We start from the raw sequence: 27,117 nt of genomic DNA, 5'->3' as shown, positions 1-27,117 counted from the left end.
CCATATGCTAGTGAACTATGGACTATACTAGCAGAATTTGAGAGTAAGTTCAATGTCTTTGAAAAATATAAGGTATATTCGATATATATATATATATATATATATATATATATATATATATAATTATCCACTGACATGTGTTTTATCATCTACCACTCATCAGAGTGGCTGAATCTAATGAGAAAAACAAATAAATAACATCTACATTAAACGCGATACATCCAGTAGTCATGTGAGATAGTCTAATGGTGGAGGTTTAGGCTTCTTACCATGGGGTTTTGATTTGTAATCTTGCTAGATTCAGCCACTTTGATGAGATGTAAATGATGAAACACATGTCAGTGGATAATTATATTTTAAACAATATATATACTGCTTCCATTTGGGGGTACCAAATTGGTCAAACGGCAAATTATTCCCAACTTGCATTTAGGTAAAAATGCACTTTCCTATGAATAATTTTATTCACTCAAAAAGTATCGCAAACAAATAAATGACATCTACATAAAATGCAATACATCCAGGAGTTGTATCGCAAACAAAAACAAATAACATATATATATATATATATTACTATAAAACAAATTTAATTTTAGATTATAAAATTTTGTTTCGAAAAGAATATGAAATTAATTTTTATTTACTGCAGACTATTATTCTCATCTTTATTAGTTTTTGTTTCACGACGTTTCGGCCAACTATTCCTCTGGCCTTCGTCAGGTGGTAACCGCGACGGATAGGAACTTCGAATCTCCTAACTGCATTCTCAGCAATCACTGCCATCCATAATTGTTGTTGTCTCACCACGTTTTGGCCAAGTAAGCCTCTGGCCGGCTTTGGGTAGGATTGAAACCGCTATCTTCAGACAATGCTCATCTGGAACCGTAGAGAGTCAACATCTCTATCAACTGCGCCACGGGTCCCAAATGGCGATCAAGGTTGGATTTTTTGATCTTATAAATCCACGTTTATTTATTATCTGATCTTCCATGGTCGGGTCCATACCGAATGGTATATATATTATGTTAATTGGAATTCATTATTGAGATGCGTATTATTTATATTAATTTTTATTTATTGCGGACTATTATTCTCATTTTTATTAGTTGTTGTTTCAAAGCCAGCCACAGGCTTATTTGGCCAAAACGTGGTGAGATGACAACAACTACGGATGGCAGTGATTGATGAGAATGCAGTTAGGAGATTTGAAGTTCCTATCCATCGCGGTTACCACCTGATGAAGGCCAGAGGAATAGTTGGCCGAAACGTCGTGAATAAACAAAAATTAATAAAGATGAGAATAATAGTCCGCAATAAATAAATTAATATAAATAATAATCATCTCAATAATGAATTCCAATTCAAATAATAAGAATATGAAAGTTTATTACATTAGTAGTTGTATCTGACAAAAAATTCAGTTTAGAAAAACGAATAATTTTCTAAATTAATCTCATTTTATTGTTGGAATATGTTTTTGTTTTGTTTTCTTTTTTTTCATGCAAGTCCTCTTTCATGCTTTTCAATATTTTTTTTGTGTTCTTTTTGTAGGGAATTGGTTGAGAAGAAACCCAGTGTGCATACATCTCTTCTTTTGGGAGACGCTTATATGAACATCCAAGAGGTGTGTATATCTTGTGCATTCTTTTATATAAACATCGATAAAACCATATCTACTCATACGAAAGCACATGTATACAGTATAGCTGTACAGATATGCAGGCTGACACAATTAAATTTCCGAATTTTATTTTTTTGCCTCCTGAAAATAATAAACCAATAAGAATGAAACAATTGATCTAACATATGAAACTTTTGTGAGATATTAAAAGTCAGGTCTAAATAGAATTTAAGCTGACATATTAAACTTCAATTCTGGCTTGTTTTATTGTTGTGGCATATTATATTGGCACTATAATAAAATATTTTGCTAGTTTATTTTTAAAGATATTTAATCCTATCCGGATAACTTTCAAAATGGAAACGTTTTTCAATTACAACTATAAAAATTTGAAGCCATTAAAGGGAATAACTCATATTTTTATTGAAGAATATTGACATGGTTATTTCCCTTATGACTAAAATTAAATTTCTTTTTCTGTATAAATTTAAAATTGTGTTGTCTATTTTTCAACTAATTTTTTTATGTATAATTTTAATATATGTGTGTAAAGAAATAAAATTAAAAGTGCACCACTGGAGACCCCCGCCCCTTAATAAATCTAGAAAATGTATTTTATGATTAATACATTAACAGATTGAAATGACAAGTTGGCCACTAGAGAACAAACCTGATGACAATTGGTATTCTGGAAAGAAGGCAACGTAGATAGCTATCCATCTTGTATTGTCTGTGAGGAGGATCATCAAAGAATGCTACTTACTCAATGAATTCATCGTACTCCCACTCCAAGGGAATCCTGAGAGTGGAGGAAGAGATCTTCAACAGGATAGCTTTCACAGAAATGGATGGAGCTGTCCCATCAACATTAAATAGATTCAGATGCGAAAAGACATTTAAAAATCAGAGAGTCTTGAAAATCCACCAAAGATGGATCAAATGTCTTGAGATAGAAAATCAAAAGCATGTATGCAAAGCTTTGGTGAAATGGAGGAGGTACAAGACCAGGGTTTACACCACAGAACCCAATCCCTTCAAACCACCATTCTCCTCTACTTGTGTCATGGAGACCCCCCCCTCCAAAAGAAAGATAGTGTCCCTCAGCAAATAACAAGTAGGGTTGGCAAAGACTCTGATATTTGCAAGATATTTTAATCGGCTATAAAGAGAGATGTGGTCACATGACTAAAATTCATGACAACAATAATTACCAGTGTCAGACAGATTTGTTTTGTCAAACCCGAACAGCTAAAGACACCTTACATTGCCAATTATGTACAAAGAAAGCGTCTTTAAAACACATCCTAAGCAATTGCAAGAAATGATGTATCATGAATATATGAAAACGGATGCTTCTCTTACAATTCAGTTTATTTATTTTTCTGTAGAAGCTTAAAAGGTGGTTGTCTCCCTTGCAACTATTTTTTGTATAAGTTTTTTTTTTGTATGGTTTTAAAAACATGCTTTCAATGATGGTTGGTACCATTGACAACACATCCTGAGAAGACATGGAGCCTGATCAAGTTCATCAAGGCTGGAGTAAAGACACTGAAAAAGAGAAGAGAGAGAACGAGCCAGTTTTTTTCTACTGATGACTAAACTGTAGTAGTGGACTTGAAAATCCAACTAAAATTTCCTAGATATGTAGCAATAACGAAGCTCAGACTAGATCTTATATTGTATTTGGAAAAAAACAAAGCAATCCATAATTTGGAAACTGTCAGTTTCATGGGAGTCATCCAACAAATAACAAAAAGGAAAAATTCAAAATACCGGGAACTTGTCAGACTATGTAGAGAGAGTGGATGGAGAATTCACTATGACCCTACTGAAGTTTGTTGGAGAGGTTTTGCAGGTCAGTCTCTGTGTAAAGCACTGACAAAAAGAAGTATAGTTGGAGCAGTGAAGGTCCATTCTTTAAAGAACATAGCAAAAAATGTGCTAGCTATTGTTGGCATTGGTTTCTCCAATATTTTTCTAGTTTGAATTGTTTCTAGAAAGATGTGTACTAACAGTAGAGACTATGTGAAGATTGCCAACATTCTAAATAAAAGTGTCTTTGTGGAACAAACTGGATTCGAACTTGGCACATCCAGATCATCATTCCATATCCTGAACTGTTTAATCACCATCATCTTGCGACAAGATAGATCAATTCTCCATTTAATGATGAAGAATATTATGAAAGGATTGAAAATGATTAATTGGACGGACAAATTTAGCTGATACTATAATTTTGCTTTCAGAAATAGAGAAAGCACAGATGAAAGTTGCCAGCAGTAACAGTTGATATATATATATATATATATATATATATATATATATATATATATATATATATATATATATATATATATATATATATATATATATACTAGCAGGCCACCTGGCTTTGCCCGGACATAAAATACAGATAAATATTATATTTTGATTAATGCAGAATTCTTATTTATTATAAACAGAAATACCATAGGTACTAAACATAATGTTAAATTCCTTTAAACAGAAAGTTGAAGTAAAAAAAAAAAAAAATGGAAAGAAACTGAGATATGTGCATGTGAGTATTATGTTTTTTCTTAGCAGTTCACTTCTTGTAAGTAAAAAAAATATACTCAAACCGAGATCGAAACCAAAACTTTAAGACTGTGAGTCAAGTACGATAACCATTAGGCCAACTTGCCAAACCTTTAAAAACTGTTTTAAACCTACTTATTCTTAACATAAGGAAAATGTTATGTTATGCATATGTGTGAAACCATTCACACATATGCATTCGCGAAACAGCAAACAGTTAAAAATCCGATAATTCCCACACAACAATTTTTGAATTTCGATCCCTTAGCAGCCCTTTTATTTGGAAGAAAACCAATTATAAATTTTTCCACATGTTTTAATACCCTACATGCCAAATTTCAAGTCTGTAGATCAAACATTCGTTGAGTATATAGGTTAAGTATATGTCACACACACACACACACACACACATTATTGCTTTTATAGATATACTAGCAGGCCGCCCGGCGTTGCCCAGTCGTAAAATACCTATAAACATTATATTTTAATTCATACAGAAACCGAGACATGTGCATGCAAGTATTATGTTTTTTATAAACAGTTTATTTCTTTTAAGTTAAAAAAAAAAAAAAAAAAAAAACTCAAGCTGAGAGCGAAACCAAAACCTAAAGATAGTGAGTCAAGTATGATTACCATTTGGCCAGCGTGACATGCTCTTTAAAAAGGTGTTTCAAACCAACTTATACCTAACATAAGGAATCTGTAATGTTAACCATTCACGCATACGCAATCGTGAAACAGCAAACAGGGAATAATCCAACGACCCACACGTACCAATTTTTCAATTTTGACCCCTTAGAAGCTCTTTTTCCGGATGAAAACAGACTAAAAAGTTTTACATATGTCTGAATAACCTGTATCCTAAATTTCAAGTCCACAGATTAAAAATTTGTTGAGTATATAGGTTGAGAAGTGTCCTCACACACATTCTCACTTTTATAAAATATATATATGTGTATATATATATATATTGTTTTCACAAAATCAAGACAACAAAGGTTGTATTGATAGCAACAAGTAGTATTTTGTGAAAACAATATATGAATGCTCGATTACAAAAAATGGTTATTTTGAAGCCTGAAAATTAAGTCGCATTATACTGACTTAAAATTTATTGGTATATGAACGATTACCGAATTCTCAATTATATAAACATAATAAAATTCGGAATATTATAAATAAGATTTAAATAATATATATAATATATATATATATATATATATATATATATATATATATATATATATATATACTAATGCTTAGTTTTTATATGAATAATTTGATTAATCTTTGTAAAACGATTTTTATTCATTAAACTTAATAAAATCATCTAAAGAAGGAAACCGCAAAATTGTGATGAAATATTTAAATAAGAAAAAAAAAAAATAATTTGCCTGTTTCTCCATTTATAGAATACAACCATAGCTTTTAATATTTCAGGCCACATAATGCAATATTGCCTTTTTGTTATAGTTTCCTTTTTTTCCTCCCATAAATTGTTTGATTAGAATTTTGCAGTAGTTTCATCATCTGCTCTAAAATTGAATTTATGAAAGAAAAAAAAAAAATTCAAAATTGAATTGCTGTGTGTGTTCATTTCTTTATATGACAAAAATGGAAACAATATTCATAAATATGGATGCATCCAAAGTATTTTTATCACTATTTCAGCCTTCGGCAATGCTGGATCCCCTCTACATACACTCTGTAAAAAAAATATATAGATTATGAAATATTCTTTTTTTTTTTTTTATTCAAGTGAAAATGGCTTTAACTCTTCATGCCAATCAATCTTATATCGCATCATCCTGCATATGAGTACAGTTATCACCAAGTGTCAGAAAAGCAAAACATACAAGAAACCTACTGTTGCTAAAGTAAAGAACTACATACTCTTCTCTTCTTATCTAACAGCCAATCCTGAAAAGAATGAAGGAAAAAAGACCTGAAAACTAAGAGGAACTGTGATACATTATAGGTAAATGGTTGGAGATAAAAGTCTTTGATTATGAACAAATAGGAAGAAAACAGTCGGATGGTTCAGTTAACTAATTGCTTTAGCAGTTCATTAAAGAAAAGGGAGAAAAAGGTGTGGTTTAGTTGTTTCTGTTTTGAGAAAAGTTTTACGTTTAAACTTGTCCAGATAGATTTTGATGCAAAAAAGTTTTATTGTGTCTTTGTGTTTTAACCATCCCCACAATTATTGTCCATTTATTTGTGTCTCCTTTATTTTTTTCCTGCTACAAGAACCATTTTTGTTATAAGTTTTTAGAATTCTTTACTTTTAAATTTCGCCTATCCTTAAAAAAACCTACTAGATTTGAGAAAATCACATAAAGAAGAAGTAGTCTATCACTTTTACTTTATTTATTGCGGACTATTATCCTTATCTTTCTTAGTTGTTGTTGCATGACGTTTCGGCCAGCTATTCCCTTGGCCTTCGGCAGAGGCTTACTTGGCCCAAAACATGATGAGACGACAGCAACTATGGAAGGCAGTAATTGCTGAGGATGCAGTTAGGAGATTCAGAGTTCCTATCCCATCACGGTTATCACCTGACGTAGGCTAGAGGAATAGTTGGCCAAAACGTTGTGAAACAACAACTACGAAAGATGAGGATAATAGTCCGCAATAAATAAATTGATAAATGATACTCATCTCAATAATGAATTCCAATTAAAAAATATATATAGTCTTATCACGTATCGAAATAGGGCACACATACATAACCCACTCCTACATACTAAAAAGTGAAGAACCTCCCAAATGTATACCATATCATGATCTTTGTATGGTAAAACACTTATTACTTAACTGGTATGACCTCACACAAATTCGTCAACACTACTACAAGGCCACAAACGTAAAAGAACTCTTTGAAAAAGAAAACTCTGAAACCATTGTAAACTTCCTAAAAAGAGCAAATCTTTACCATAAAATATAAATGCCATCAAATAACAAACTATAACAAAACATTAATCGAATATATCAGCAAAAATCAACCCTGAAAGCATCTAAAATTTGAATTTTATATACAGCATTAAATGACCCAAAGAAGGTCGACATGCTGGTTAAACAAACAAACAAATTTTTACTTTTTAAATATTCTTAGGCTACTTTTTGCCTTGACCATGTTTCTATTTATAAAATCAAATCCATTTACTCTTGAATTCCAGATTCTTTGGTGTTTACAGATTTTTAGTAGTATATAGATTTATATTAAATTTCTGTACCACAAGCTTTCTCAGTGACATTTTACTAGGAAACAGGAAAAAATCTGTTTGACCAGTGAAATTCTGAAACCATTGTATGGATATTGAGATGCAGTGGCTTACAAAGGTTAAGCTGATTGCTATACTGAAACAAATTAATGACTCTCTAACTTGATAGGTATTCATTTTTTTTTTTTTTTTTTCGGACTGTTGTCTTCATCTTCATAATTGCTGTTTCACTACATTTTGGCCAACTAATCTTCTGGCCTGCTTGAGTGGAATTGAAAACGCTATCTTCAGATAATGCTCACCTGGACTCGTAGAGACTCAATGCCTCTATCCACTGTGCCACAGGGCTTGAGGCGTTGAGTCCCTACAATTCCGAGTATTTTTTAAAGATAGTAGTTTCAATTCTACTCAAGCAGGTCAGAGGATTAGTTGGCCAAAACAACAACTATGGAAAACAATTACTAGAAATACAGTTACAAGACTTGGCATTCCTATCTGGTCCCAGTTAATGACCTAAAGAAGGCCAGAGGATGAGTTGACCAAAATGAGGTGAAACAATTATGAAAATAAGGATGAGAGTCCACAAAAGAATGAATGCACAAATTATAATGCCTCATCTTAAAGGATTCCAAAAACAAACAAAAAATAATGGTACCTTTATATTTGAAAAGTTGATTCTTGAATTGAAAGCCATGTTTAATTTCAGAAGAGTTTCCCATGGGTAGTTATTCTGTACAAGTCTTGGAGATGAAGAGTTTTCGGTGGGTAGCTGTTTTATATAAGTCTCAGACTTAAAAATTTTGCAATTCCGGTTTCTAATTGGTTGCTAGCAGAATATGACTCCATTTGATGGTCATTTCCTATCACCAGTGTCTATAAGTAGAACTTTTCTTTAATTGTACTCTGATATATATATATATATATATATATATATATATATATATATATATATATATATATATATATATATATATATATATATATATATATATATAGCAACAGTGATCCTGTGGATTTCTACATGAAGATAAGCAAACAGGAGCAGGATGATTTACACATGGAAATGAGCGAACAGGAACAAGGTAATGATGGAACTGATATTGCAAAAGCTCTTTACGTATGGGTCAGATTTGTAGTCTAGGGAAATCTATTAAAATAAAGATAGATTGGCAAAATGACAACGTTAAATGATTGAAAGGAATTTACTGTCTTTTGTTGGCTGATTACTTGAGTGTATAAAAACTGTATCAACAGTTACCTAGTATAAAGATGACAGTGAGCTAATGACAACTGCACTGATGTTGCCTACTGAATGGGATGTGAGACTATGAAAAGAATGCAGCAAAGCCCATCTATTAATGGGGTAGAAAAAATGAGAAAATCTATTGAACAACGTATTAAAAGTTTGGAGTAAGGGCACATATGCTAAGGAATTGCCTAGAGAAAAACAAGCAATTAGGAGTGACTTCTCAAAACAGGAAGAATAATAAAATCAATTGTGCAGGTGTTCTAGTACTATCATTGATGACGTCAACATTGTCTTAAGGCTGGATATGAGTAATTAAGAAACTTGGAAAAGTGTGTCATCATTAATGCAGTGAATTAAATGAGTCACAATGAGATATCTATACTCTTTTTCATTAATTTTTTTCATGTTATCTATTATTAGGTTGGTGCAAAAATAATGTCGTTTTTATCAGATACATGGATGTCAAAAAACATTATTTTTGTGCCAATCTAATAATTTCTAAACTACCTTATCATCATAATTTTCGGTTTTACCTACCGACATGTGTTGGACTGTTATTAGAAACTAACCTTCAAACTAAACTATCTCTAGCCAGGTCTCTATTTAACCCTCTTGACCTCAAATCCTTCCTTACCACGTCCTCCCACATACTCTTTGACCTTCCATTTCCAAGTGACCCTGTTTAGACACTTTTATTGATTTGATTTTATAATTTATTCAGATCAGTCTGAACATATTTCTTTTCCCGAAATCCGGCTTTTCCGAGGAAAAATAATTAAAAAAAAATTTGTTATGCCAATTTCCAAAAATATATTTTCTTCATTGAATAAGTTTAAATACTATTTTTTGTTTTAATTTAACAATTTAATTTTAAAAGATCTCTCTTTTTTTAATGCTTTGAAATTTTTAGATGAGGATCGATAATTTGCATTATTCTGATTATTGTTCTCGTGGACCAGTGACACAATGGATAAAGTGCTAAGTATAATCAGTTCTAAGCAATAGGCTTCTGGAGTTTAAAAGTGTAATCCTCAGTATAATCAATAATACAAATACAATTAACAATTACTTAAGACTTCTTCCACCTGGTCATAGCTGATGGAACAAGAACAAGCTATACTCATGAACTAAATAAAATGTTTCATCCAAAATTCCATACAGATACCAGAGTAAAACAAGATATACATGAAGAAACTCAGAGGTTAAATCAACCAAAACATTGTGAAAATAGCACTCAAGATAAGAAGAGTAGCCGAAATAATTCATATAATACAAATTAATGTCAAAAAAAAAAAAAACACTTTGTAACTTCAATAAATGATTGTATTTTATTTCCACTATTATAATTTTGTTTTATTTACCTCTTTTTCAAGCCGGAGAGTGCAATAGAAATTTATGAAAGTGCTTTACGCTTGAATCCGAAGGACACAACTTTAGCCAGCAAAATTGGTAAAGCACTGGTGAAAACTCATGAGTATGGCAAGGTAAGATCGCTCTCCTTAATTATGAGTATTAATTATACTATTAACTTTTAAAAATGTAATTCTCAAAGTGGAAAAAAAAAATCACCCTACCTGAGAGCTCTTCATTCAAACTCCTCAGGCTGTACATTAACGGGCAACATGAATTAGAACAAATACATCAAAGAAATTGCCAAGGTTGCTGCAAAGAAGGTGGGCTCTCTCTATCGTGCTAGAAAATTATTCCCACATGACAGTATTGTATATCCCTACAAAGTCACCCTTCGTCTGTTCATAGAGTATTGTTACCATATCTGGTCTGGTGCATCTACCACTTGTGTCTTGCTCTTGCACAGTGTTCAGAAAAGAGTTTCCAACCTAATAGGGCCCACACTATCAACCAAACTCCAATCCCTGTCACATCACTTCAATGTTTCATCACTGTGTCTGTTTTACAAGTATTTTAATGAAGTTTGCTTTCACAAACTCATAGCATTTGTGCTCCCATAACGTAAATACCCCCTAACTAACCTGATAAGCAATAAAATGTAGAGATTCCTAGATGCAGGAAAGCCTTTTACTCTAATAGTTTCTTCCCTCAAGCTGCTAGATTTTAGAATTCCATCCCGGTCTCCTGCTTCCCTGACTGTACTGACATGCAGAAGTTTAAGTCTAATGTGAACAGACAGCTCACTACTCAACTCCCTACACATAATGCCTCCATAGATATGGTCCCAAATATTAGCCCCTTATGTTCAAGAGGCACTGTGTCTTGTTTGAAGTAAATATGAGTCAACAAAAACAAAATCTTTAACACTTCAAATCCTGTAGGAAATTTTCTAATCAACAAACTTCAGTCTTGTAAGTAATTTTAAAAGAATGTGCATTTTTTATTAAATGTTTGACAGTGTAAGTGGAAAGATTTTGTTATTTTATATATCATTTACACTAAAAACAGTTTTGTTATTAAAAACTATCAAAGAACAGACATTTTAGAAGAATTTTTTTTTTTTTAAATATAGCACATGGAAAAAAAAAAAACATCTTTTATCTTGAAAATCTGAAATAAGTATCAGTACCCAGATGTATGCCTCAAGAATTTGTAAGTGCTATGTCTTCCGTTGGAAACTTTTAACATGTTTAAAAATAGATTCAAACAAAAGGCTATAATTTCATACATCATCAGCAGATTGAGAATACAAAAATCACTTTCAATAAATGTGGTTTGGTGCAGTAAAGGATGTTAAATAAAGATGGATATTAAGATGTATCCATCAAATGTTTGGGTACTTGTACAATTTAATCAAGACATTAAAAATGAAAATATCGAAAAAAAGTTTAAATTGTACGTATCCATTATGGAATGATGTTCTCAAAAAAAAATTTCACTTAATTTCATCAAGTATTTTTTTTTACGGCGAAAAGACTATATGTTATGATACCGAGCAAAAGGTTCGATTTTTGGGAAGAAAAGCTAGTATTAAAGATGGGGAGAGAGTGTCGGCACTTTAAATTGAGTTATCTCCGGTAGCGTGTTCACAAAATTCCAAGATCTCCGCCTTCAACGCACTGTCATAAAAACGTGTTTTTTTCCACTAAAAAAAACTACTCGATCAAATTAAGTGAAATTTTTTTTTCGAGGATCTTCAGTCCAAAACGGATACGTATAATATAACCTTTTTTCGATATTTTCATTTTTTAATGTTCTGATTAAACTGTACAAGTGCCAATTTTTGCATTTTGCAACAAAAATGTTATTTCAGACTGATATACAACAACCTGTTGAAAATGCATATTTTATTGGTAAATCTTGTGTGAGATGTTTTCTAAGTTTGGAGAAGTTAGTTAAAGGGGGAAATACAAAAGAAAAATTGTTAACAAATTCATTAAAGCTATTTTATTTACACTGCGTCTTTTGTCTCTATTTGACAAAGTTATGAAATTATTATATACAATCAGAAAAACTTTTATTTGGTATTGAATTTTGATGCCTAACTTTGGGTATTGTCACCTGATATTCACGCAAAATCTTAACGGAAGTTTTGAAATGTTTTTTTGCATTTTTCAACAGGCTGTGATTTACTATGAAGCAGCACTCAAGGCCGGTGGACAAAGCATTTTGGGGTAAAACATTTATTATTCCGTCTCTTTTTGTTTTTTTCTTTTCATTCTATAGCAATAATGACTATATACTATGCAACCCTAACAAAAGATCGAGAGGTGCAGATATGTATGTTTTACAGACAAGTTTTTGGAAATCATAGTGTAATGTTGTGGCCCTTTGGGCTGTGATCATAGCATAGTATCCGTTAACTGTGGCAAGCAGGGCCAGGTGTCAAAACATTATTATTATTATTATTATTAATTTGAGTGATGGCGAGTCGCTGGATCAATTATTAATAATAATATATTCACATACACGTTACACAACAGAGCCCTTTTTTTATCAGAGTTTATTTTTTATCGGTAGATGGCAGAATGCTGTGGTATATACTTTTAACTGTAGGTTTTCTAGCAGTTAACCACATGCAGGTGTTTCTTGTAACTCACAGAAACCAAAGCACCTACTTTTTGAAATACTATTTACATATGTGCAATGCAGTGACATGCAGAGAGTGCTGGCCTCAGGCATCCCAATTAAGAGATCATCCAATCATATTCAAACTGTCTCCCTTACTCATTATTTCTGCACACTAGGATATATACTTTAGTGTTTGAGGTATAAAATCAAAGTATTAACAACAAGATATCAGCATACTTCTGCATGCCATTCGTGCAATGTCAGCAGTTGCTTCTTTCTGTTTTTTGTTTTTTTGTCTAGCAAAGAAAGAATGAAAATAGTTTGTCTTTGTGACCTCTTTGAGTCTAGCATAGCGATACAAATTTCTTGTAGAGCTTAAATTGTCTATTATAAATAAAAACACATAAAAAGTTTTTAATTAAAAAAAAAGCAAGGATGTCAAATATGTACAATGATTTAATGATTTGAGTAAAAAACAGTCTTGACTTATTTTCATATGATTATTTATTATTCTTACTGTTATTGAAAAAGTTCGGAAGTTTGTTGTTCAGTTGGCTTAAAAATAAAATGCTAGAAATGTTGAAACATTTTTTTCTAATGTTATTTTTGCATGGGTTTCAATTTTGAATAATGAGCCTTGAACACGGTTCAAGAACTTCTGATATTAATATGCATATTCGATCAGAGGGACATAATTCCATTATATATATATATATATATATATATATATATATATATATATATATATATATATATATAGTATGTCTGCCCTTTAAGAATTTAGTTCTTGTTGTTGACCACTTTACGTTGAAATAAGTTGGTCACTTAATTCTCTGTGCGCAGATTGTGATGTTAAAATCACATGATTACTCTCGGCTTTCTTTAATGACATTTACTATTTATATATAAATGTTAATTTAAACTATATTCTTGCCATGGTTAGCGTTGGCCAAGCCATTTCTTCTTTGGTAATGGAGTCAGAGATGGTTTCATGGCTGGATTCGAATCTCCCGACTGATGGTAATCATGACTACCTGCACTGATAATTCCTGAAAGGATGAAACACTAGTGCCTGTAGGTATTACAAAAAATTATAATAGTAATTTTATATATATATATATATATATATATATATATATATATATATATATATATATATATATATATATATATATATATATATATTCAAAACAGGAGGTTAGAAAGAACGACCATGTGCAAATTTTTCTTTTTTTTAAATAAACAAATATTCATCTATTTAAAGTTTTAAATTTTTGGCTTATAACAAAGCCCTTATCAGGAATTTTTTTAAAAACTACATTTTTTTCTTTCTTTTTTCTTACTTGCCATGGTGTCGTTTGGCACAGTTTATTTGTCAAACATGATGATTGTACATTGTCCAGTCCAGTGGATAGGCGCCCGTTCATGCGCAAATATGTAGCAATTAGAAATAATTCACTTTTTAGAAGCACGGAGAAAATGAAATTCAAAACATGAGGTTAGAAAGAATGACTATATGCAAATTTTTTTTAAATAAAAAAATATTCATCTATTTAAAGTTAATAGATGAATATTTGTTTATTAAAAAAAAAAAAACTTGTCAAGAGATGAGTATTTCAGATTGTTCTTATATAGTTAGAGAATAAGTGAGAGAAGTTTCGCTTTTCGATTACTGTTTACTGCAAACTTTTATATTTTAAACAATAAATCATCATCATTATCACCATCATGATCATCATATGCATCAGGAATTTTTATCAAATTCCAAGCATTTTTTTTTTCTCGAATTGACAGATTTTGTAACTATTAATTTGAGAAACAAACTTTCTCTTTCTTAATTTTGAATTCATTGTTGACTTTTTGCTATCTTTTTTGGTTATCAACAAAAAACAAACCAAAAATAAAAAAAAAAGAAATAAATATCTTCACCTTTGCTCTTGGCTAAAATCAACATGCGAAAAATTCTTCTGGCAACAAATTTTAATTAAATTTTGTTGGAAGAAATTTTGAGATGAGTAGTCATTGTTGATATGGCAAGTTTATTTTGAATTGTTTTTCTCTCTCTCTCTCTCTCTCTCTCTCTCTCTCTCTCTCTCTCTCTCATAATCATTTGTCTCGTCTTTCGGCAGGTTATCTTTTTCTGATACAAAATTCTTATTTGTCTGTTTTGTTTTGAACTTCTTAATTATAACTCAGTCTTATGCAGGAAGGTTGGGTGTTTTTTTGTCTTTTTTTTGGGGGGAGGGTTGCTTTTTATTGGAAAAAGATATGCTAGTTGAAGAGGGTGAGGGGGATTTATATCACCGCATTTTTATCATTTTATAGCAGGACTAACCGGCGTCGTCTGGGTGTAAAGATAACATAAAATTAGTTTTCAAAACATTGTGTGTAATATACTTGGCTGCAATAAAATAGTAATTCTAATAGACTTTTTTTTTTTTAAATAAAGTACGAATTGAATAATTTTTGTTTTTAAATAAAAGTAATGTTATGTTCGAAATAAAAAATAAAAAAATTTACAACAACCCAAACTTTAAATCATGAAGAATTGTTTGCAATCATGTTTCCATAATCACAAATCTGAATCTGGATTCGATATGTCATTAGCGGCTAGTGTCTAGTTGGTGCAGATCATAATGGACTGTTGATTATGTTCATTGTATTTGAAGTCTGGTACTGACAAGGTAACTGAATTTGGGATTTACATACAGCACGCAATATTTCAAAATGGTCACTTATCATGGTACTGGCCAGGTTTAATGTTGCTTAATTTTGGTGATCTTATAGGAGCTAGTGTGTCAGTATAATAATAGTCGCAATAACAAATGTCAAAAAACTACTCGTTTTGTGGGGCTTCTTTTTTTTTCTTTTTTTTTTTTTACACAGGAATCCCCATTTATCAAGGTCCGGAGGCCACTCGAGGATAATGGTTAATGGGTATACATTAGTCAATGTGATTATAGTGTAGTGAACATAAGTAGTGTGAATTTTGTAAATTGGACTACTTAGGGGTACGGTTTATCAAGAACTTGTTTACATTTGACTTGAAGACAGTCAGATTATAGTCAGCTGGAAAGCAGGCAATCGGAAGAGAGTTCCACAGGCGTGCAGGTCTAAGAAAGAAGCTTTGTTCATGGAATCTGCATTTAGATTTAGGCACAGATAAAGAGTGTGGGAAATTCTTACTGACTTTAACATCGCCAATTTCAAGTCTTATGTAAACATAAGTTGAGCCATCCTCATAAATAAACAAATACTATCCAATTATCACGGTGTTGTCTCATTGGCCATCTGACACTCATTAACTATTATCCTCAAGTGATTTTTAGACCTTGATAAACGGTACCACCCCCTTAGTGAAAAAAAAATAATGAAACCTAAAATTTGAAAATCTGAATAAAATATTATTTAAAAGAAAATAATGCATGCATAATTATCGTGAACAAGATCTTTGTTTAACTAAATTAGTGTTAACAGTTTGAAAAATTGGCAAAGTACTATATAAATCATCAAATAAGTGAAAATCTGGAAAAGTTTTGCACAAACTTTGATTTTAAATAACTTTTTCTTTTTTACAAAAATAAGTATTTATTTAGCTGTTTCAATTTTTTTTTTTTGAATATAGTAAAATGTTTTGTTTTTTTATTTTAAATATTTTATGGTATGACCGAAGCAAGTTTTTTTTGCTCAGCGACTTTTGGAGATATATCATGAATTTTTCAAATGAATATTGAAATAACTTTATTGCTAGCTTTTATGAAATTTTCATGCATTTATTTTTGTATTTGAGTTAAATAAAACTGAATCGAAGAATTCTGATGAAATGTGGTAAATTTTTTGTAAAGTCAATAATGCCATAATCAACAAAAGACGAACATAATTGTATAAAAAAGCTAGCAGGGAAACCCAATCATCGCCGGGATTAAGTGATAATCAACAAATGCTTTGCACTCCCATATTTTTATTGTCATCAAAATTAGTAAAATTGCTCATTTTTCAATCAAATCGATTGATTGCCTGTTCTAGTTGGGGATCTATCACGGTGCACAGGAAAGAAGCTTCACATGCCTCTTGTAGTGACTTAGTTCACAATACATTGTAGTTTACATTGCACTGTATAGAACTTACTGTTGATTTTCTAACATTATTTTTATATATATTGACTTGAATTTAAGTTTAAAACGCAAAAGTCGAGTATCATGCTTCAGTTGTATCCTAAACAGAAACATTCATTTTGAATGCGCCCCTGTCATATCAAAGAACGTACTGTTGATTTTATATGTCAGGCCTTTCGGCTTGTGTGATAATAAAACTTCTCAGGTGAACTTGTGATGTTAGGCTGTATAAGGTGTTAACTTTGATCAAAATCTCCTGTTCCTTCTTTCATCAGAATATTTCGATTATCCATTATCAATATTTATTGACGATATTTTGATACAAAGCCTATCTAAGGACAGACATATAAAGTACCTTCATGTGAAATGTCATAAAAATCGGTCCAGCCGTTTTCGAGTCCATAGGGAACTTACTCACACACACACACACAAAGTTCCTTTTATATAATAGTAGAGATTAGTGATATCATTATTTAATTAAAACTGTAAGTGATATGTAAGATACAATAACAATAAAAGAAGCCAAAATCAATGAAAACAATATTGGATATCCATAAATACTCGGTGTAGCATAACTAGAAAATACTGAACCATCCTAAAATCTATCGTCTAAAATATTCAAGGCATGCAGTAAGTAGTTTCTGCTACGATTAAAAAGTGTTTTTTTATTGGTTGGCTACCAATGTATTTTTGTAGAAAAAAAAAAGTGCTTTTCTTTTATTGGTAGATTTTTGTGTTCAATGAAAGGAACAAATTTTCAGTCGGTATATTCCAGACGATTCCCTAAAAAAAATGGTTATGAAATTAGCATTCTGTTGGCTTTAGCATGTAGCTTAACAGGGCTTCCAGATATTTTGATCAAATTGATATGACCAGTTGTGAAGATAATGGATGATAATCAGGTGGATTAATAGGATTTATAATCATGTATTATAGAGGCAGTTAGTGAAAGACTATATTTGGTAAGAGAGAAGTGTGGTTTCGGTTCTTCATTGCGTTTGGAATTTAACCTTTTTACTTTCCTTTATTCTTCCAACCTAAATTTTATGTTGATGCATTGTGATAAATTTAGCACGTTATCTCGCATGAACTATTACCATTTCAATTTCCTATGCATCTCTCCCAGCCGTTACCTGTTTGTCATCGGCATCAAATCGATGCAATTCATCAGCATAGTGGTGCCATTTCTGCAGTTGCAAGAATTTAAAATTTTCCATAACAGCCTTTTTAATGATTTAGATATTTCAATTAGTAACTGACTACATTGACTCTTTTTGTGTTGATAAAATTTTGATCTTATATTTTGTATTATTTGTTAAATAACAGTTTATTTATACTTTGTATTATTTGTTAAATAACAATTTATTTATATTTTGTATTATTTGTTAAATAACAATTTATTTATATTTTGTATTATTTGTTAAATAACAGTAAACCTTCAGAAGTTACTTCCTTTGATCTTGATCTTTCTCAGTTAATTCTCTTTAACTGAAATTTTTGTATGGATAACATTTTCATCTTCAGTGTAGAGTCATTGTTGTAATATAAAAATTCAAAAAGCGATCACAAAAAAAAACTATCATAGAAAAAAGAAAATTATCCAATTACAAATATTAAATGAAGTTGTTCCAAATAAAAATTATATCATCAGCCCAGTCAGAGAAGTTTTTAATTGTAAAAATTTACAGGTAAAAAATGGTAGTATTAATCCAGTCTGAATTAGCGGAGGGTTGTTCTCTTTTCGTATCAAGACAAAAAGCTATAACAGAAAAATTCCAACCTTCATTTCATGATGACATCTTATGATGAATTTAACTCTTTATCTTGCAATAGCTGTTCTTATCTTTCTTTCCTACACATGACTCTCAGTTATTACTAGGGCTGTGACAATGGAATATTCTTTTCATTCTGTTGACTCTCAAGTATATATCCGACACAATTAGACACAGTCAATCAACCGAGAACCACATCAGTCTATATAAAAGCATTTAAGATATTAATGGTTATATACTCAAGAGTCAAAACAATGAAAAAGAATATGCTGTTGTCACAGCCCTAATTATTACCTAGTTATCATTCGCCTCAATTCGATGCAATTCGTCAGCATTGTGGTGTAATTCTTGTAGTTGCAAGAATTAAAAATTTTCAATTACGGCTTCTTTATTGATTTAGAGACAGAATATAGCAATGATCTTGAGTTTGATAATCTAATGCAATATTTTAATATCACAGGAGTCGTAATTGCTATTGAAAATAGATGCGGAGTCTGGCCAGGAAATGTTGTCTGGATCTTTATCTTTAAGAAAATTTGTAACTTTTTTATATGCATCTCGAATCACTGTAAAAAGTATCCATCCTTTTTATTTAAAATTCATGGACAGCAATCAGTCTGATCTTATCATAAAACCTGCTGATTTCTGAGTAAGTTGCATTGATGTTATCTGCAAGTTCTGTAATCGAATCAGAAACTTCGTGTTTGTTTTTTTTATTTATCTCTTCAGTCCATTGATGTAAAATATCTTTATTTTTTTTTATAGGAATTAAAAATTTTTCTTGCCTGATTCCTAGAATGAATGGTAATCATTATTCTTTTTTTTTCTAAGTGACATCTTAGTATTCACTTTTTTGGAAAATAATGATATGTCTCACCAAAGAGATATATTTTTTTATGTAACTGAGTGGTGTTGGCTACAGTATTTGTACAATAATCTAGTAAGTTGCCTTACTGAACAGGGGTTCATGGTTGGAGATGGTATATTCTTAAGCATGAGGTTTTCAGCATACCTTTCAACATTCCTCGCAAGCTGGTCTACCAGTCAGTATTTATGGCTTAACGAGCCAATCATATTCTTGTGAAGAGGAATTTGTAGGTACAAGTATTGAGACAATTTTATTTTTTTTTTATTCATTTTTTTTTTAAATTCAATTTTCACCACAAACAAGGCACAGTGCCACTTTGAATTAGAGGGCTACTATCAGGGACATAAGTTGCAGGGATATTATGAAGGGAGTTGAGCAGCAAGATGTCTGTTCACATTACACTTGAACTTCTGCATGTCAGTACAGTTGGGAAAGCAGAATCCTGGAAGGAAGTTCCAAAGTCTAGCAGTTTTGGGGAAGAAACTATTGGAGTAGAAGGCCTTCTTACACCTAGGGATCTCTACTGTGAAGGGGTGTGATTTAGCTGCTTGTCGGGAGTAATTTCTGCGCTTCGATGCATTGGAATTGGAATTGGAATTAAAATCGAAAAAATAAGAACTTTTCGGGGAATCTGATAAAAATCGTGCCTATTTTCTTATGCTAAAAATGACTCTTTTGATTGTCTGTTTTATTTGACTTTGTTCCCAGTAATGTTAAAATAGTAAATATTTATTGATTTTAAACAACCAGCAAAACTAAAATCTATAGACTATCTCCACAGATGTAGTTTTTACGTTTGAGAAAATGTGTTTTTACTATAATCGGAAAAAATAACAACTCTATAGTTAAGTATTTAGAGATTTATAAAGAATCATAATTGAAATCGGTAATTGTATTGGAATTGGGGGGAAAATATAGGAATTGTCTCATCACTAGTATGTACTAATGACATGAAATAATTTAACAATAGTAAGTGACATTGAGTTGCATTAAATGTGTTGGAAGCATTTAAAGTATGACTCAGAGATAAAAGGTGATATGCTTATGACAATGCTGTGCTAATCCTATCAAAATGTCGAATAACTTTGTCCTTTTTACCACCTCAGGATCAAAACAAACATTTTTTATGAAAGAAACAAGAAATTAAATCGAATTCGAAAGAATAAAAGGCACAAGAAAACAATCACAAAGGCTATTAACAACAAGTGGATTAATTCAGTTATTTGAAAAAACAACAAAAAAAAATGAATAGGGTACAAGCTCCAAAGAATAAAGAATCAGTTAACAATTAACATTTTCTAGGAAATGATTTCAAAGTCCGACACCAATTCTGCTGTATTATATTATGGAGTTATTTCACCTCTCAATATATATCACCTTTTGCTTCACTATTTGTTTTCAAGTAAGATCTATGACTTACTTGTAGTTTCATCAAATACTTTTGCTAGCAAAATCTGATCCTGCATTTTGCTAAATCCTACACTCTGATGAGAAGGAAAGTATTTCTTCGAAACTCTGCGGATTAAGGACTATCCACTTATTTTGTGCTTCCTTTTTAAAATTCAATATGTTTTTAACTCTTTTTCAAAGTGCTTTTAACATGTTTTATAAACTACTTGTTCTTATATATATATGTAAATACAGTCATATCTTGCTACGATTTGCAGACCATTTCAATCATATTAGATATCAGCAGGCAAGAAAAATTAAGGTACAAAAATGAAAAAGGTTCTAGAAGACCTTTTCAAATTTTGAGGAGACAGAATTTGCCATGATTGGCAATGAGTAAAAATAAGATAAAAACTTTACTTACAAGTGGATTAATTCAGTTATTTGAAAAAAAAATGAATACGGTACAAGCTCCAAAGAATAAAGAATCAGTTAACAATTTACATTTTATAGGAAATGATTTAAAAGTCCGACACCAATTGTGCTGTATTATATTATGGAGATATTTCACCTTTCAATATATATATATATATATATATATATATATATATATATATATATATATATATATATTTTTACTATAATAATTCAATACCTACAGACACTAGTGTTTCATCCTCTCGGGAATCTTCAGTGCAGGGTGTCACGATTAATACCACGATTCGAACTCGGTAACACGAGACATCTCTGGCTCGATTAGCAAAGACCGTATCAATTCAACTACCATTAACTGCGTGTATGAATTTAAACATTATAATTTTAAAATGTTCTTTACGTCAGTCAGACAGTGATCTAATCGTTATACGATGATCTATGCATAAGAGCTAAATTGACTGACTTTAATTCAACTGAAAATGCTCAACGATAAGAAATGAATTTCTTAAAGGGGCTGTCATAATATATATATATATATATATATATATATATATATATATATATATATAATTTTTTTTTATGTAAATACAGTCATATCTTGCTACGATGTGCAGACCGTTTCAATCATATTAGATCTCATCAGACAAGAAAAATTATGGTACAAAAATTAAAGAGGTTCCAGACCTTTTCAAATTTTGAGGAGAGAGAATTTGCCATGACTGGGAATGAGCAAAAATTGAGGTTCTTATCTTATTTTTGCCCATTGCCAGTCAAGACAAATTCTCTCTCATCAAAATTTGAAATGATCTGGAACCTTTTTAATGTTTGTACCTTAATTTTTCTTGTCTGATGATATCTAATATGATTGAAACGGTCTGCACATCGTAGTAAGATATGACTGTATTTACATAAATATATATATATATATATATATATATATATATATATATATATATATAATTTGCTCTCTTATGGTTGAGCACTGTCAATGAGCCTTGTTGAAATTCAATTATTTTCAATTTTGGGATATCTTCCTACCTAAAAGAAAAAAAATATATATATATATATATATATATATATATATATATGTATATGTATATATATATATATATGTTACACTGGTCTTTCTAACACAAGAGAAATTACACCGGTTCTCACTGTATATACATGATGATTGCAACGTCTTGTCAGTCGAGTGCCACTCCCTCAGACACTTAAAGTCCATGAACCCAAAAATGACTTCCATCGCCACAGGACCATTTTAATAGACAAATGCCTGAGGGAGTATCTATACACAGATGATGTCTCTCGGTTCAAAATGTTGAGCTCCAGCAACAAGCAAGAGTAAGATAGCTAACAACAAGTTAAACTGCAGACCAGCTTACTGCGGGTACTGGTGTCCTGCTTTATGCTTTTTTAAATCAGAGATTTGCTTCTCCTAGAAAGGTTGCTTTCACCACGGCTTATGGGAGCCCTCTGAACCCCAACACACACATACATACACGCAAACACACATGGTGCTAGTTGGCCGTTGATCCCGAAAAAGGGTTCATTCGCCCTTTGAAAGGTCTTGTTTTTAATCCTTCAGGGAGACTAGCCACCCTCCTAACCAAACAAGTCTGGTGGGGGAACCAGTTTAGTCACCGGTGGCCCGACCATGAGGTAGGTAGTACTGGGTTACATGGTACCAGTAGCATATGATATGACCTGACACTATATATAGTGCCAGTAATACCTACACCGATGAAAGAAGCGACAATACTATAACTGGCTAGCTGCGTGCAAGCCAGTTATACCCAAGCCAGTTGTACCTGTGATGTTAAATATACTTGTCCCTTAACCCAACCTCAACTTGATTTTCTTCTTTTTACTATTGTGCCACGACGCAACAATATATATATATATATATATATATGCACACACACACTGACTCTCTAGTCGATTTTGATGTATCAGGTTCTGCCACAAGCACTAAGTTGTTTAGAAATCCAGACAGGTGATTTGTTTATAGTGGTGAAAGCTTTGTGTAGAACCAACCACACTTTTTGGTATTACTGCTAATCTTTATTCGTGCAATGACAGCCACAAGTTAGAGCAGACAGTAGACCCTAGGTTTTTACATCAGAATTTGCCTTCTGCTAGATGCATGTTTTAACAAAGACTGGGGATGCACCTCTCCCAGTAAATTAATGCACCTCCAAAAACCAACGTGGAAATTTCTACGACTGTGCGATACATACAGCACCTAACCATCCCAAATAGTCACCCATCTGATACTGGCCGGGCTCATCGTTGCTTAACTTTGGTGATCTGGTGAGAACCAGCGTGTCAATCTGATTGTGCCATATATACGGCATAATCACATTGCACACCGATTCTCGTCAGATCACCGAAGTTAAGCAACGATGAGCCTGGCCAATACCAGATAGGTGAACCTTCACTTACCACTAGTATTTAACAATGCCAACTCAGGAGAGGTTATGTTGGAGATTGTGCAACTCCTCCCACAAAAAATCCCACAAGCAACCTTAGAGTGGGTATCCATAGTTTGTCAAGACTAAAGGATGCTACTATATATATAAAATCAAATTCTATCCAATTTCCACAACTACTTTGTCAATTTAGCATTAATATATATATATATGTATATATTAAAGCTAAATCGACAAATTTGACAATGTTAAAATCAGTATTAGTGAAAATTAGATAGAATTTGATTATTTGAGAGGACGGCTCAACAAGAACTTGTTTACATTCGATTTGAGAATGACCATGATGTAGTTAGTTGGACAGCAGCCCTGCAATATATAGTTCCACAAACGGGCAGATCTAGGAAAGAGACTTTGTTCATGAAATTTGCATTTAGTTTTAGGCTCAGATAGAGAGTAGGGGAAATTGTTGACAGTGGTTGTAGCTAGACGAGCGTTTGTTCTGAATGCTTTGCAAGGGGTACTACTCAAACTGATTGGTTTTTGTTCTGTAAAAAGATATTTTTAAAAAAATTTTCATCAATTTTTATTTATAAAAAGAGATAACAAAACTGGGTTGACAAAGGGTGTGTATGATATTTGAAACTGACTGAAGTGTATTCAGTTCTTGCAAAATATGGAGGTTTTTTCCTAAGCTGTGGCATACGTAAATTCACTTTCAACAGGTAATGTTCATCACACTTTTAAGAGGAGACGTCTGTTTTTTTGCAGCAAAAAGGGTTTTGGTGTAAACAAGTATTCTACGAAATATATTCTCCAAGGTGTTGGGAGTATATTCATGGCACTTGTTAATAAACATTGATTACGGTTTTGGTTTTTGATTTTCATTGTAGAAAAATTGTCGCTCTCTTTTATTTTTTGTTACTTGAGAAATCTTTCTATTCCCGGGATATAAGATGACTTTTTAGTACCAAATGTTTTGGCACGTCTTTTGTTCTGCAAAATTTCACATAAAATGATCTCTTTGGGGATTCCTGCAAGTGCAAGTATGATTGATGTTACAGGCACACATCATTAGTGATTTTTTTTAGTTGAATCTATCAGATTTCGTTGAACTAACAAAACGGGAATGAGAAGAAAGAATTAGACAACAATAGCAAGGAGCTTAAATACGCATAGAAATGGAGATAAACTTTTGGAAAACTATAATGTCAGGTGTGTGTACAATCACACACACACACACACACACACACACACACACACACACACACAGGATGGAACGATAAAATGTTACCATAAAAAGATGACATGATTCCATTTCTATTTGATGAAAACCGGTTTTCTTTTATTGTCGCAGACTATCTACTAGTTGGTTAGTTGTGTACAAATCCCAAGAGCGATAGGAGTCTTCTATGATGTCTGAAAGTGACACAATGTTCACCCTCAAAATGCACCGTGGATTTGTCACAAATAGCAGGGGACATGCTCAGGGTGATAAAAACAAAGTTTTTGGCCACATTTAAGGTCTTTGGTGTGGTTTCAAGTGAAGGCCACATCATGTCACCTCATATCTTTGTGTATCTGGATGTGCTGAAGAGTGTGGTGATCCCCTGGTGACATCAGGTAGCTGCTGGAAGACCCTGGGTGTGGCAGCAGGACTTGGTGCCAACCCACAAGTTCAAAGAGATCCAGGCTTGGCTTCAGAAGGAGTACTATGACTTTGTACCCTTCTCCCACTTGAACCTGCTTCATTGTCATAAACATGACCTCCCATAACACCAAAACCAGACTGATTGCTGCCATCTACCAATTATTCACCGAGTTCCCACCGGCGCTTGTGGAAAAGACATTCCTATAGTTCTGGACCCATATCAAGGCGGTGATTGAGGCTAAAGGTGGCTACATTTAATAGATGCCAGCTCTACTACATAATCAATCTACCTGAATTGATTTTTTTTAATAAGTTTTAAAATAAATCTGTAGTGCTGGTCTCTTTAGGATGAGACTTTTATCATTCTATCCTGTACGTACACACACACACACACACACACACACACACACACACACACACACACACACACACACATATATATCATACATACAGAAGGCGCAGATTATATTTGTTCTTAATTTTCAAATTTGTGTTCATTTTTTACTGTCATCGTCAGTCTTGTAATGAAAACTGACTCTATTTTCATTCCTTTTTTGCAGAATAATCGATCTTGAACTTCCATATTTATAGAAGAGACTAAGTGTTCTTGAAATTTGCTCAGGAAAGATAAATTAGATTCTAAACTTCTTTAGCATCAGTTAAAAAAAACAAGTCGGTAAAACAAAGGTCAGAAAGGAATTGAAAAATTCAGAATTAGATTCTGAGATAAAGTCAGAATGAAAAATGCATGATCATGATCTGACACTATCAGAACCTTGGAGTCTGTCACTAAAATTGAAAATAATACTGGCTATTTAGTTTAAAAACCAAGGATTGACCCTCGTGTGTGAATATCAGATATTTAATTAGTTGCTTTTTATAATATTCAAAATAGAAACATAGTCGTTTGCAATCAGAACCTTGATGAAAACATGGAATTAAGAAATAAGTTGCTGTTTATATCCCTCTGATTATGTAGCTATAAACAAATCTCAGTTAATAAAGCGACACTGTAATTCAATGAATATTGTTACAATTAATAGAAATTCTATATTAAGAAGCACAAAATGAAAATGAAATTCAAAACATGACAGTAAAAAAATCAGACACATGCATTTTATTTTTTAAATAACTATTTATTTAAACTTCTAATTTTCGGCTTATACAAAAGCCTTCATCAGGAAGGTTTTAAAAGTACATTTAGTGACATTTAAATTGTTATTGTCTTCTATAATAATATGTAATTAATAATTTGGCTGCCAGCCGCAGAACAGTAAACTGTTAAGCATATTTAATTGGAAGACCTTAAAGTATTTGATAAAAATGATTTCTAATGAAGACCGTAAAACTGAGGAAATAAATGCAGTTGTTATGAAGAAAAAGTGAGTTGCAGATCTTTTCTATTCTTTGTTTGCTTTGCGACTGAGGCATACAATGTGTTGGTTCGTTTACAACATTACATCTATAAAAATATATACAAATTCTGGATAAATTAAAATATCGTATTTAGCATATTTTATGACCAGGCAATGCCAAGCGCCCTCCACCCCATTATTCATTAAATCTTAGGAATATGTAGAAAGATCCAGAGAAAAAAGCATTCAAAAATAATATAGAATTTATTCAACAATTGTTGTGGTCTTAGGTTATTGCTGGCATCTTTAATCTTGTAGGTACATGGTTTGAGTTGGTTCTTGTGGAAGAAGAAAATAATCACAGATAATAACTGAGGATGTAAACCATTCCATTTCTTCTGATTTTATGTGCTATTCTTACATGTGTGTAGTTAGGAGTTTGGGTTACTAGCTACAA

At 31.9% G+C, this 27,117-nt stretch overlaps 1 protein-coding gene across 1 annotated transcript in view; it reads left to right on the top strand.

The window, feature by feature from the left end:
• The window catches only part of LOC145246709 (tetratricopeptide repeat protein 21B-like), a 1,013,541-nt gene that overhangs the window by 591,374 nt on the left and 395,050 nt on the right, over positions 1-27,117 (top strand). Inside the window, exons 20-22 of the mRNA XM_080108443.1 lie at positions 1,552-1,624; positions 10,039-10,149; positions 12,197-12,249. Of these exons, the coding sequence (XP_079964569.1) occupies positions 1,552-1,624; positions 10,039-10,149; positions 12,197-12,249 (237 nt within the window). The remainder of the gene's footprint in view (positions 1-1,551; positions 1,625-10,038; positions 10,150-12,196; positions 12,250-27,117) is intronic.

The sequence above is a fragment of the Euprymna scolopes genome, chromosome 24, assembly GCF_053919585.1.
Source record: "Euprymna scolopes isolate OS-2025 chromosome 24, ASM5391958v1, whole genome shotgun sequence".
Taxonomy (NCBI): domain Eukaryota; kingdom Metazoa; phylum Mollusca; class Cephalopoda; order Sepiida; family Sepiolidae; genus Euprymna; species Euprymna scolopes.
Note: the sequence above shows the minus strand (reverse complement) of the source record. Positions and strands in the feature narration are given on the sequence as shown.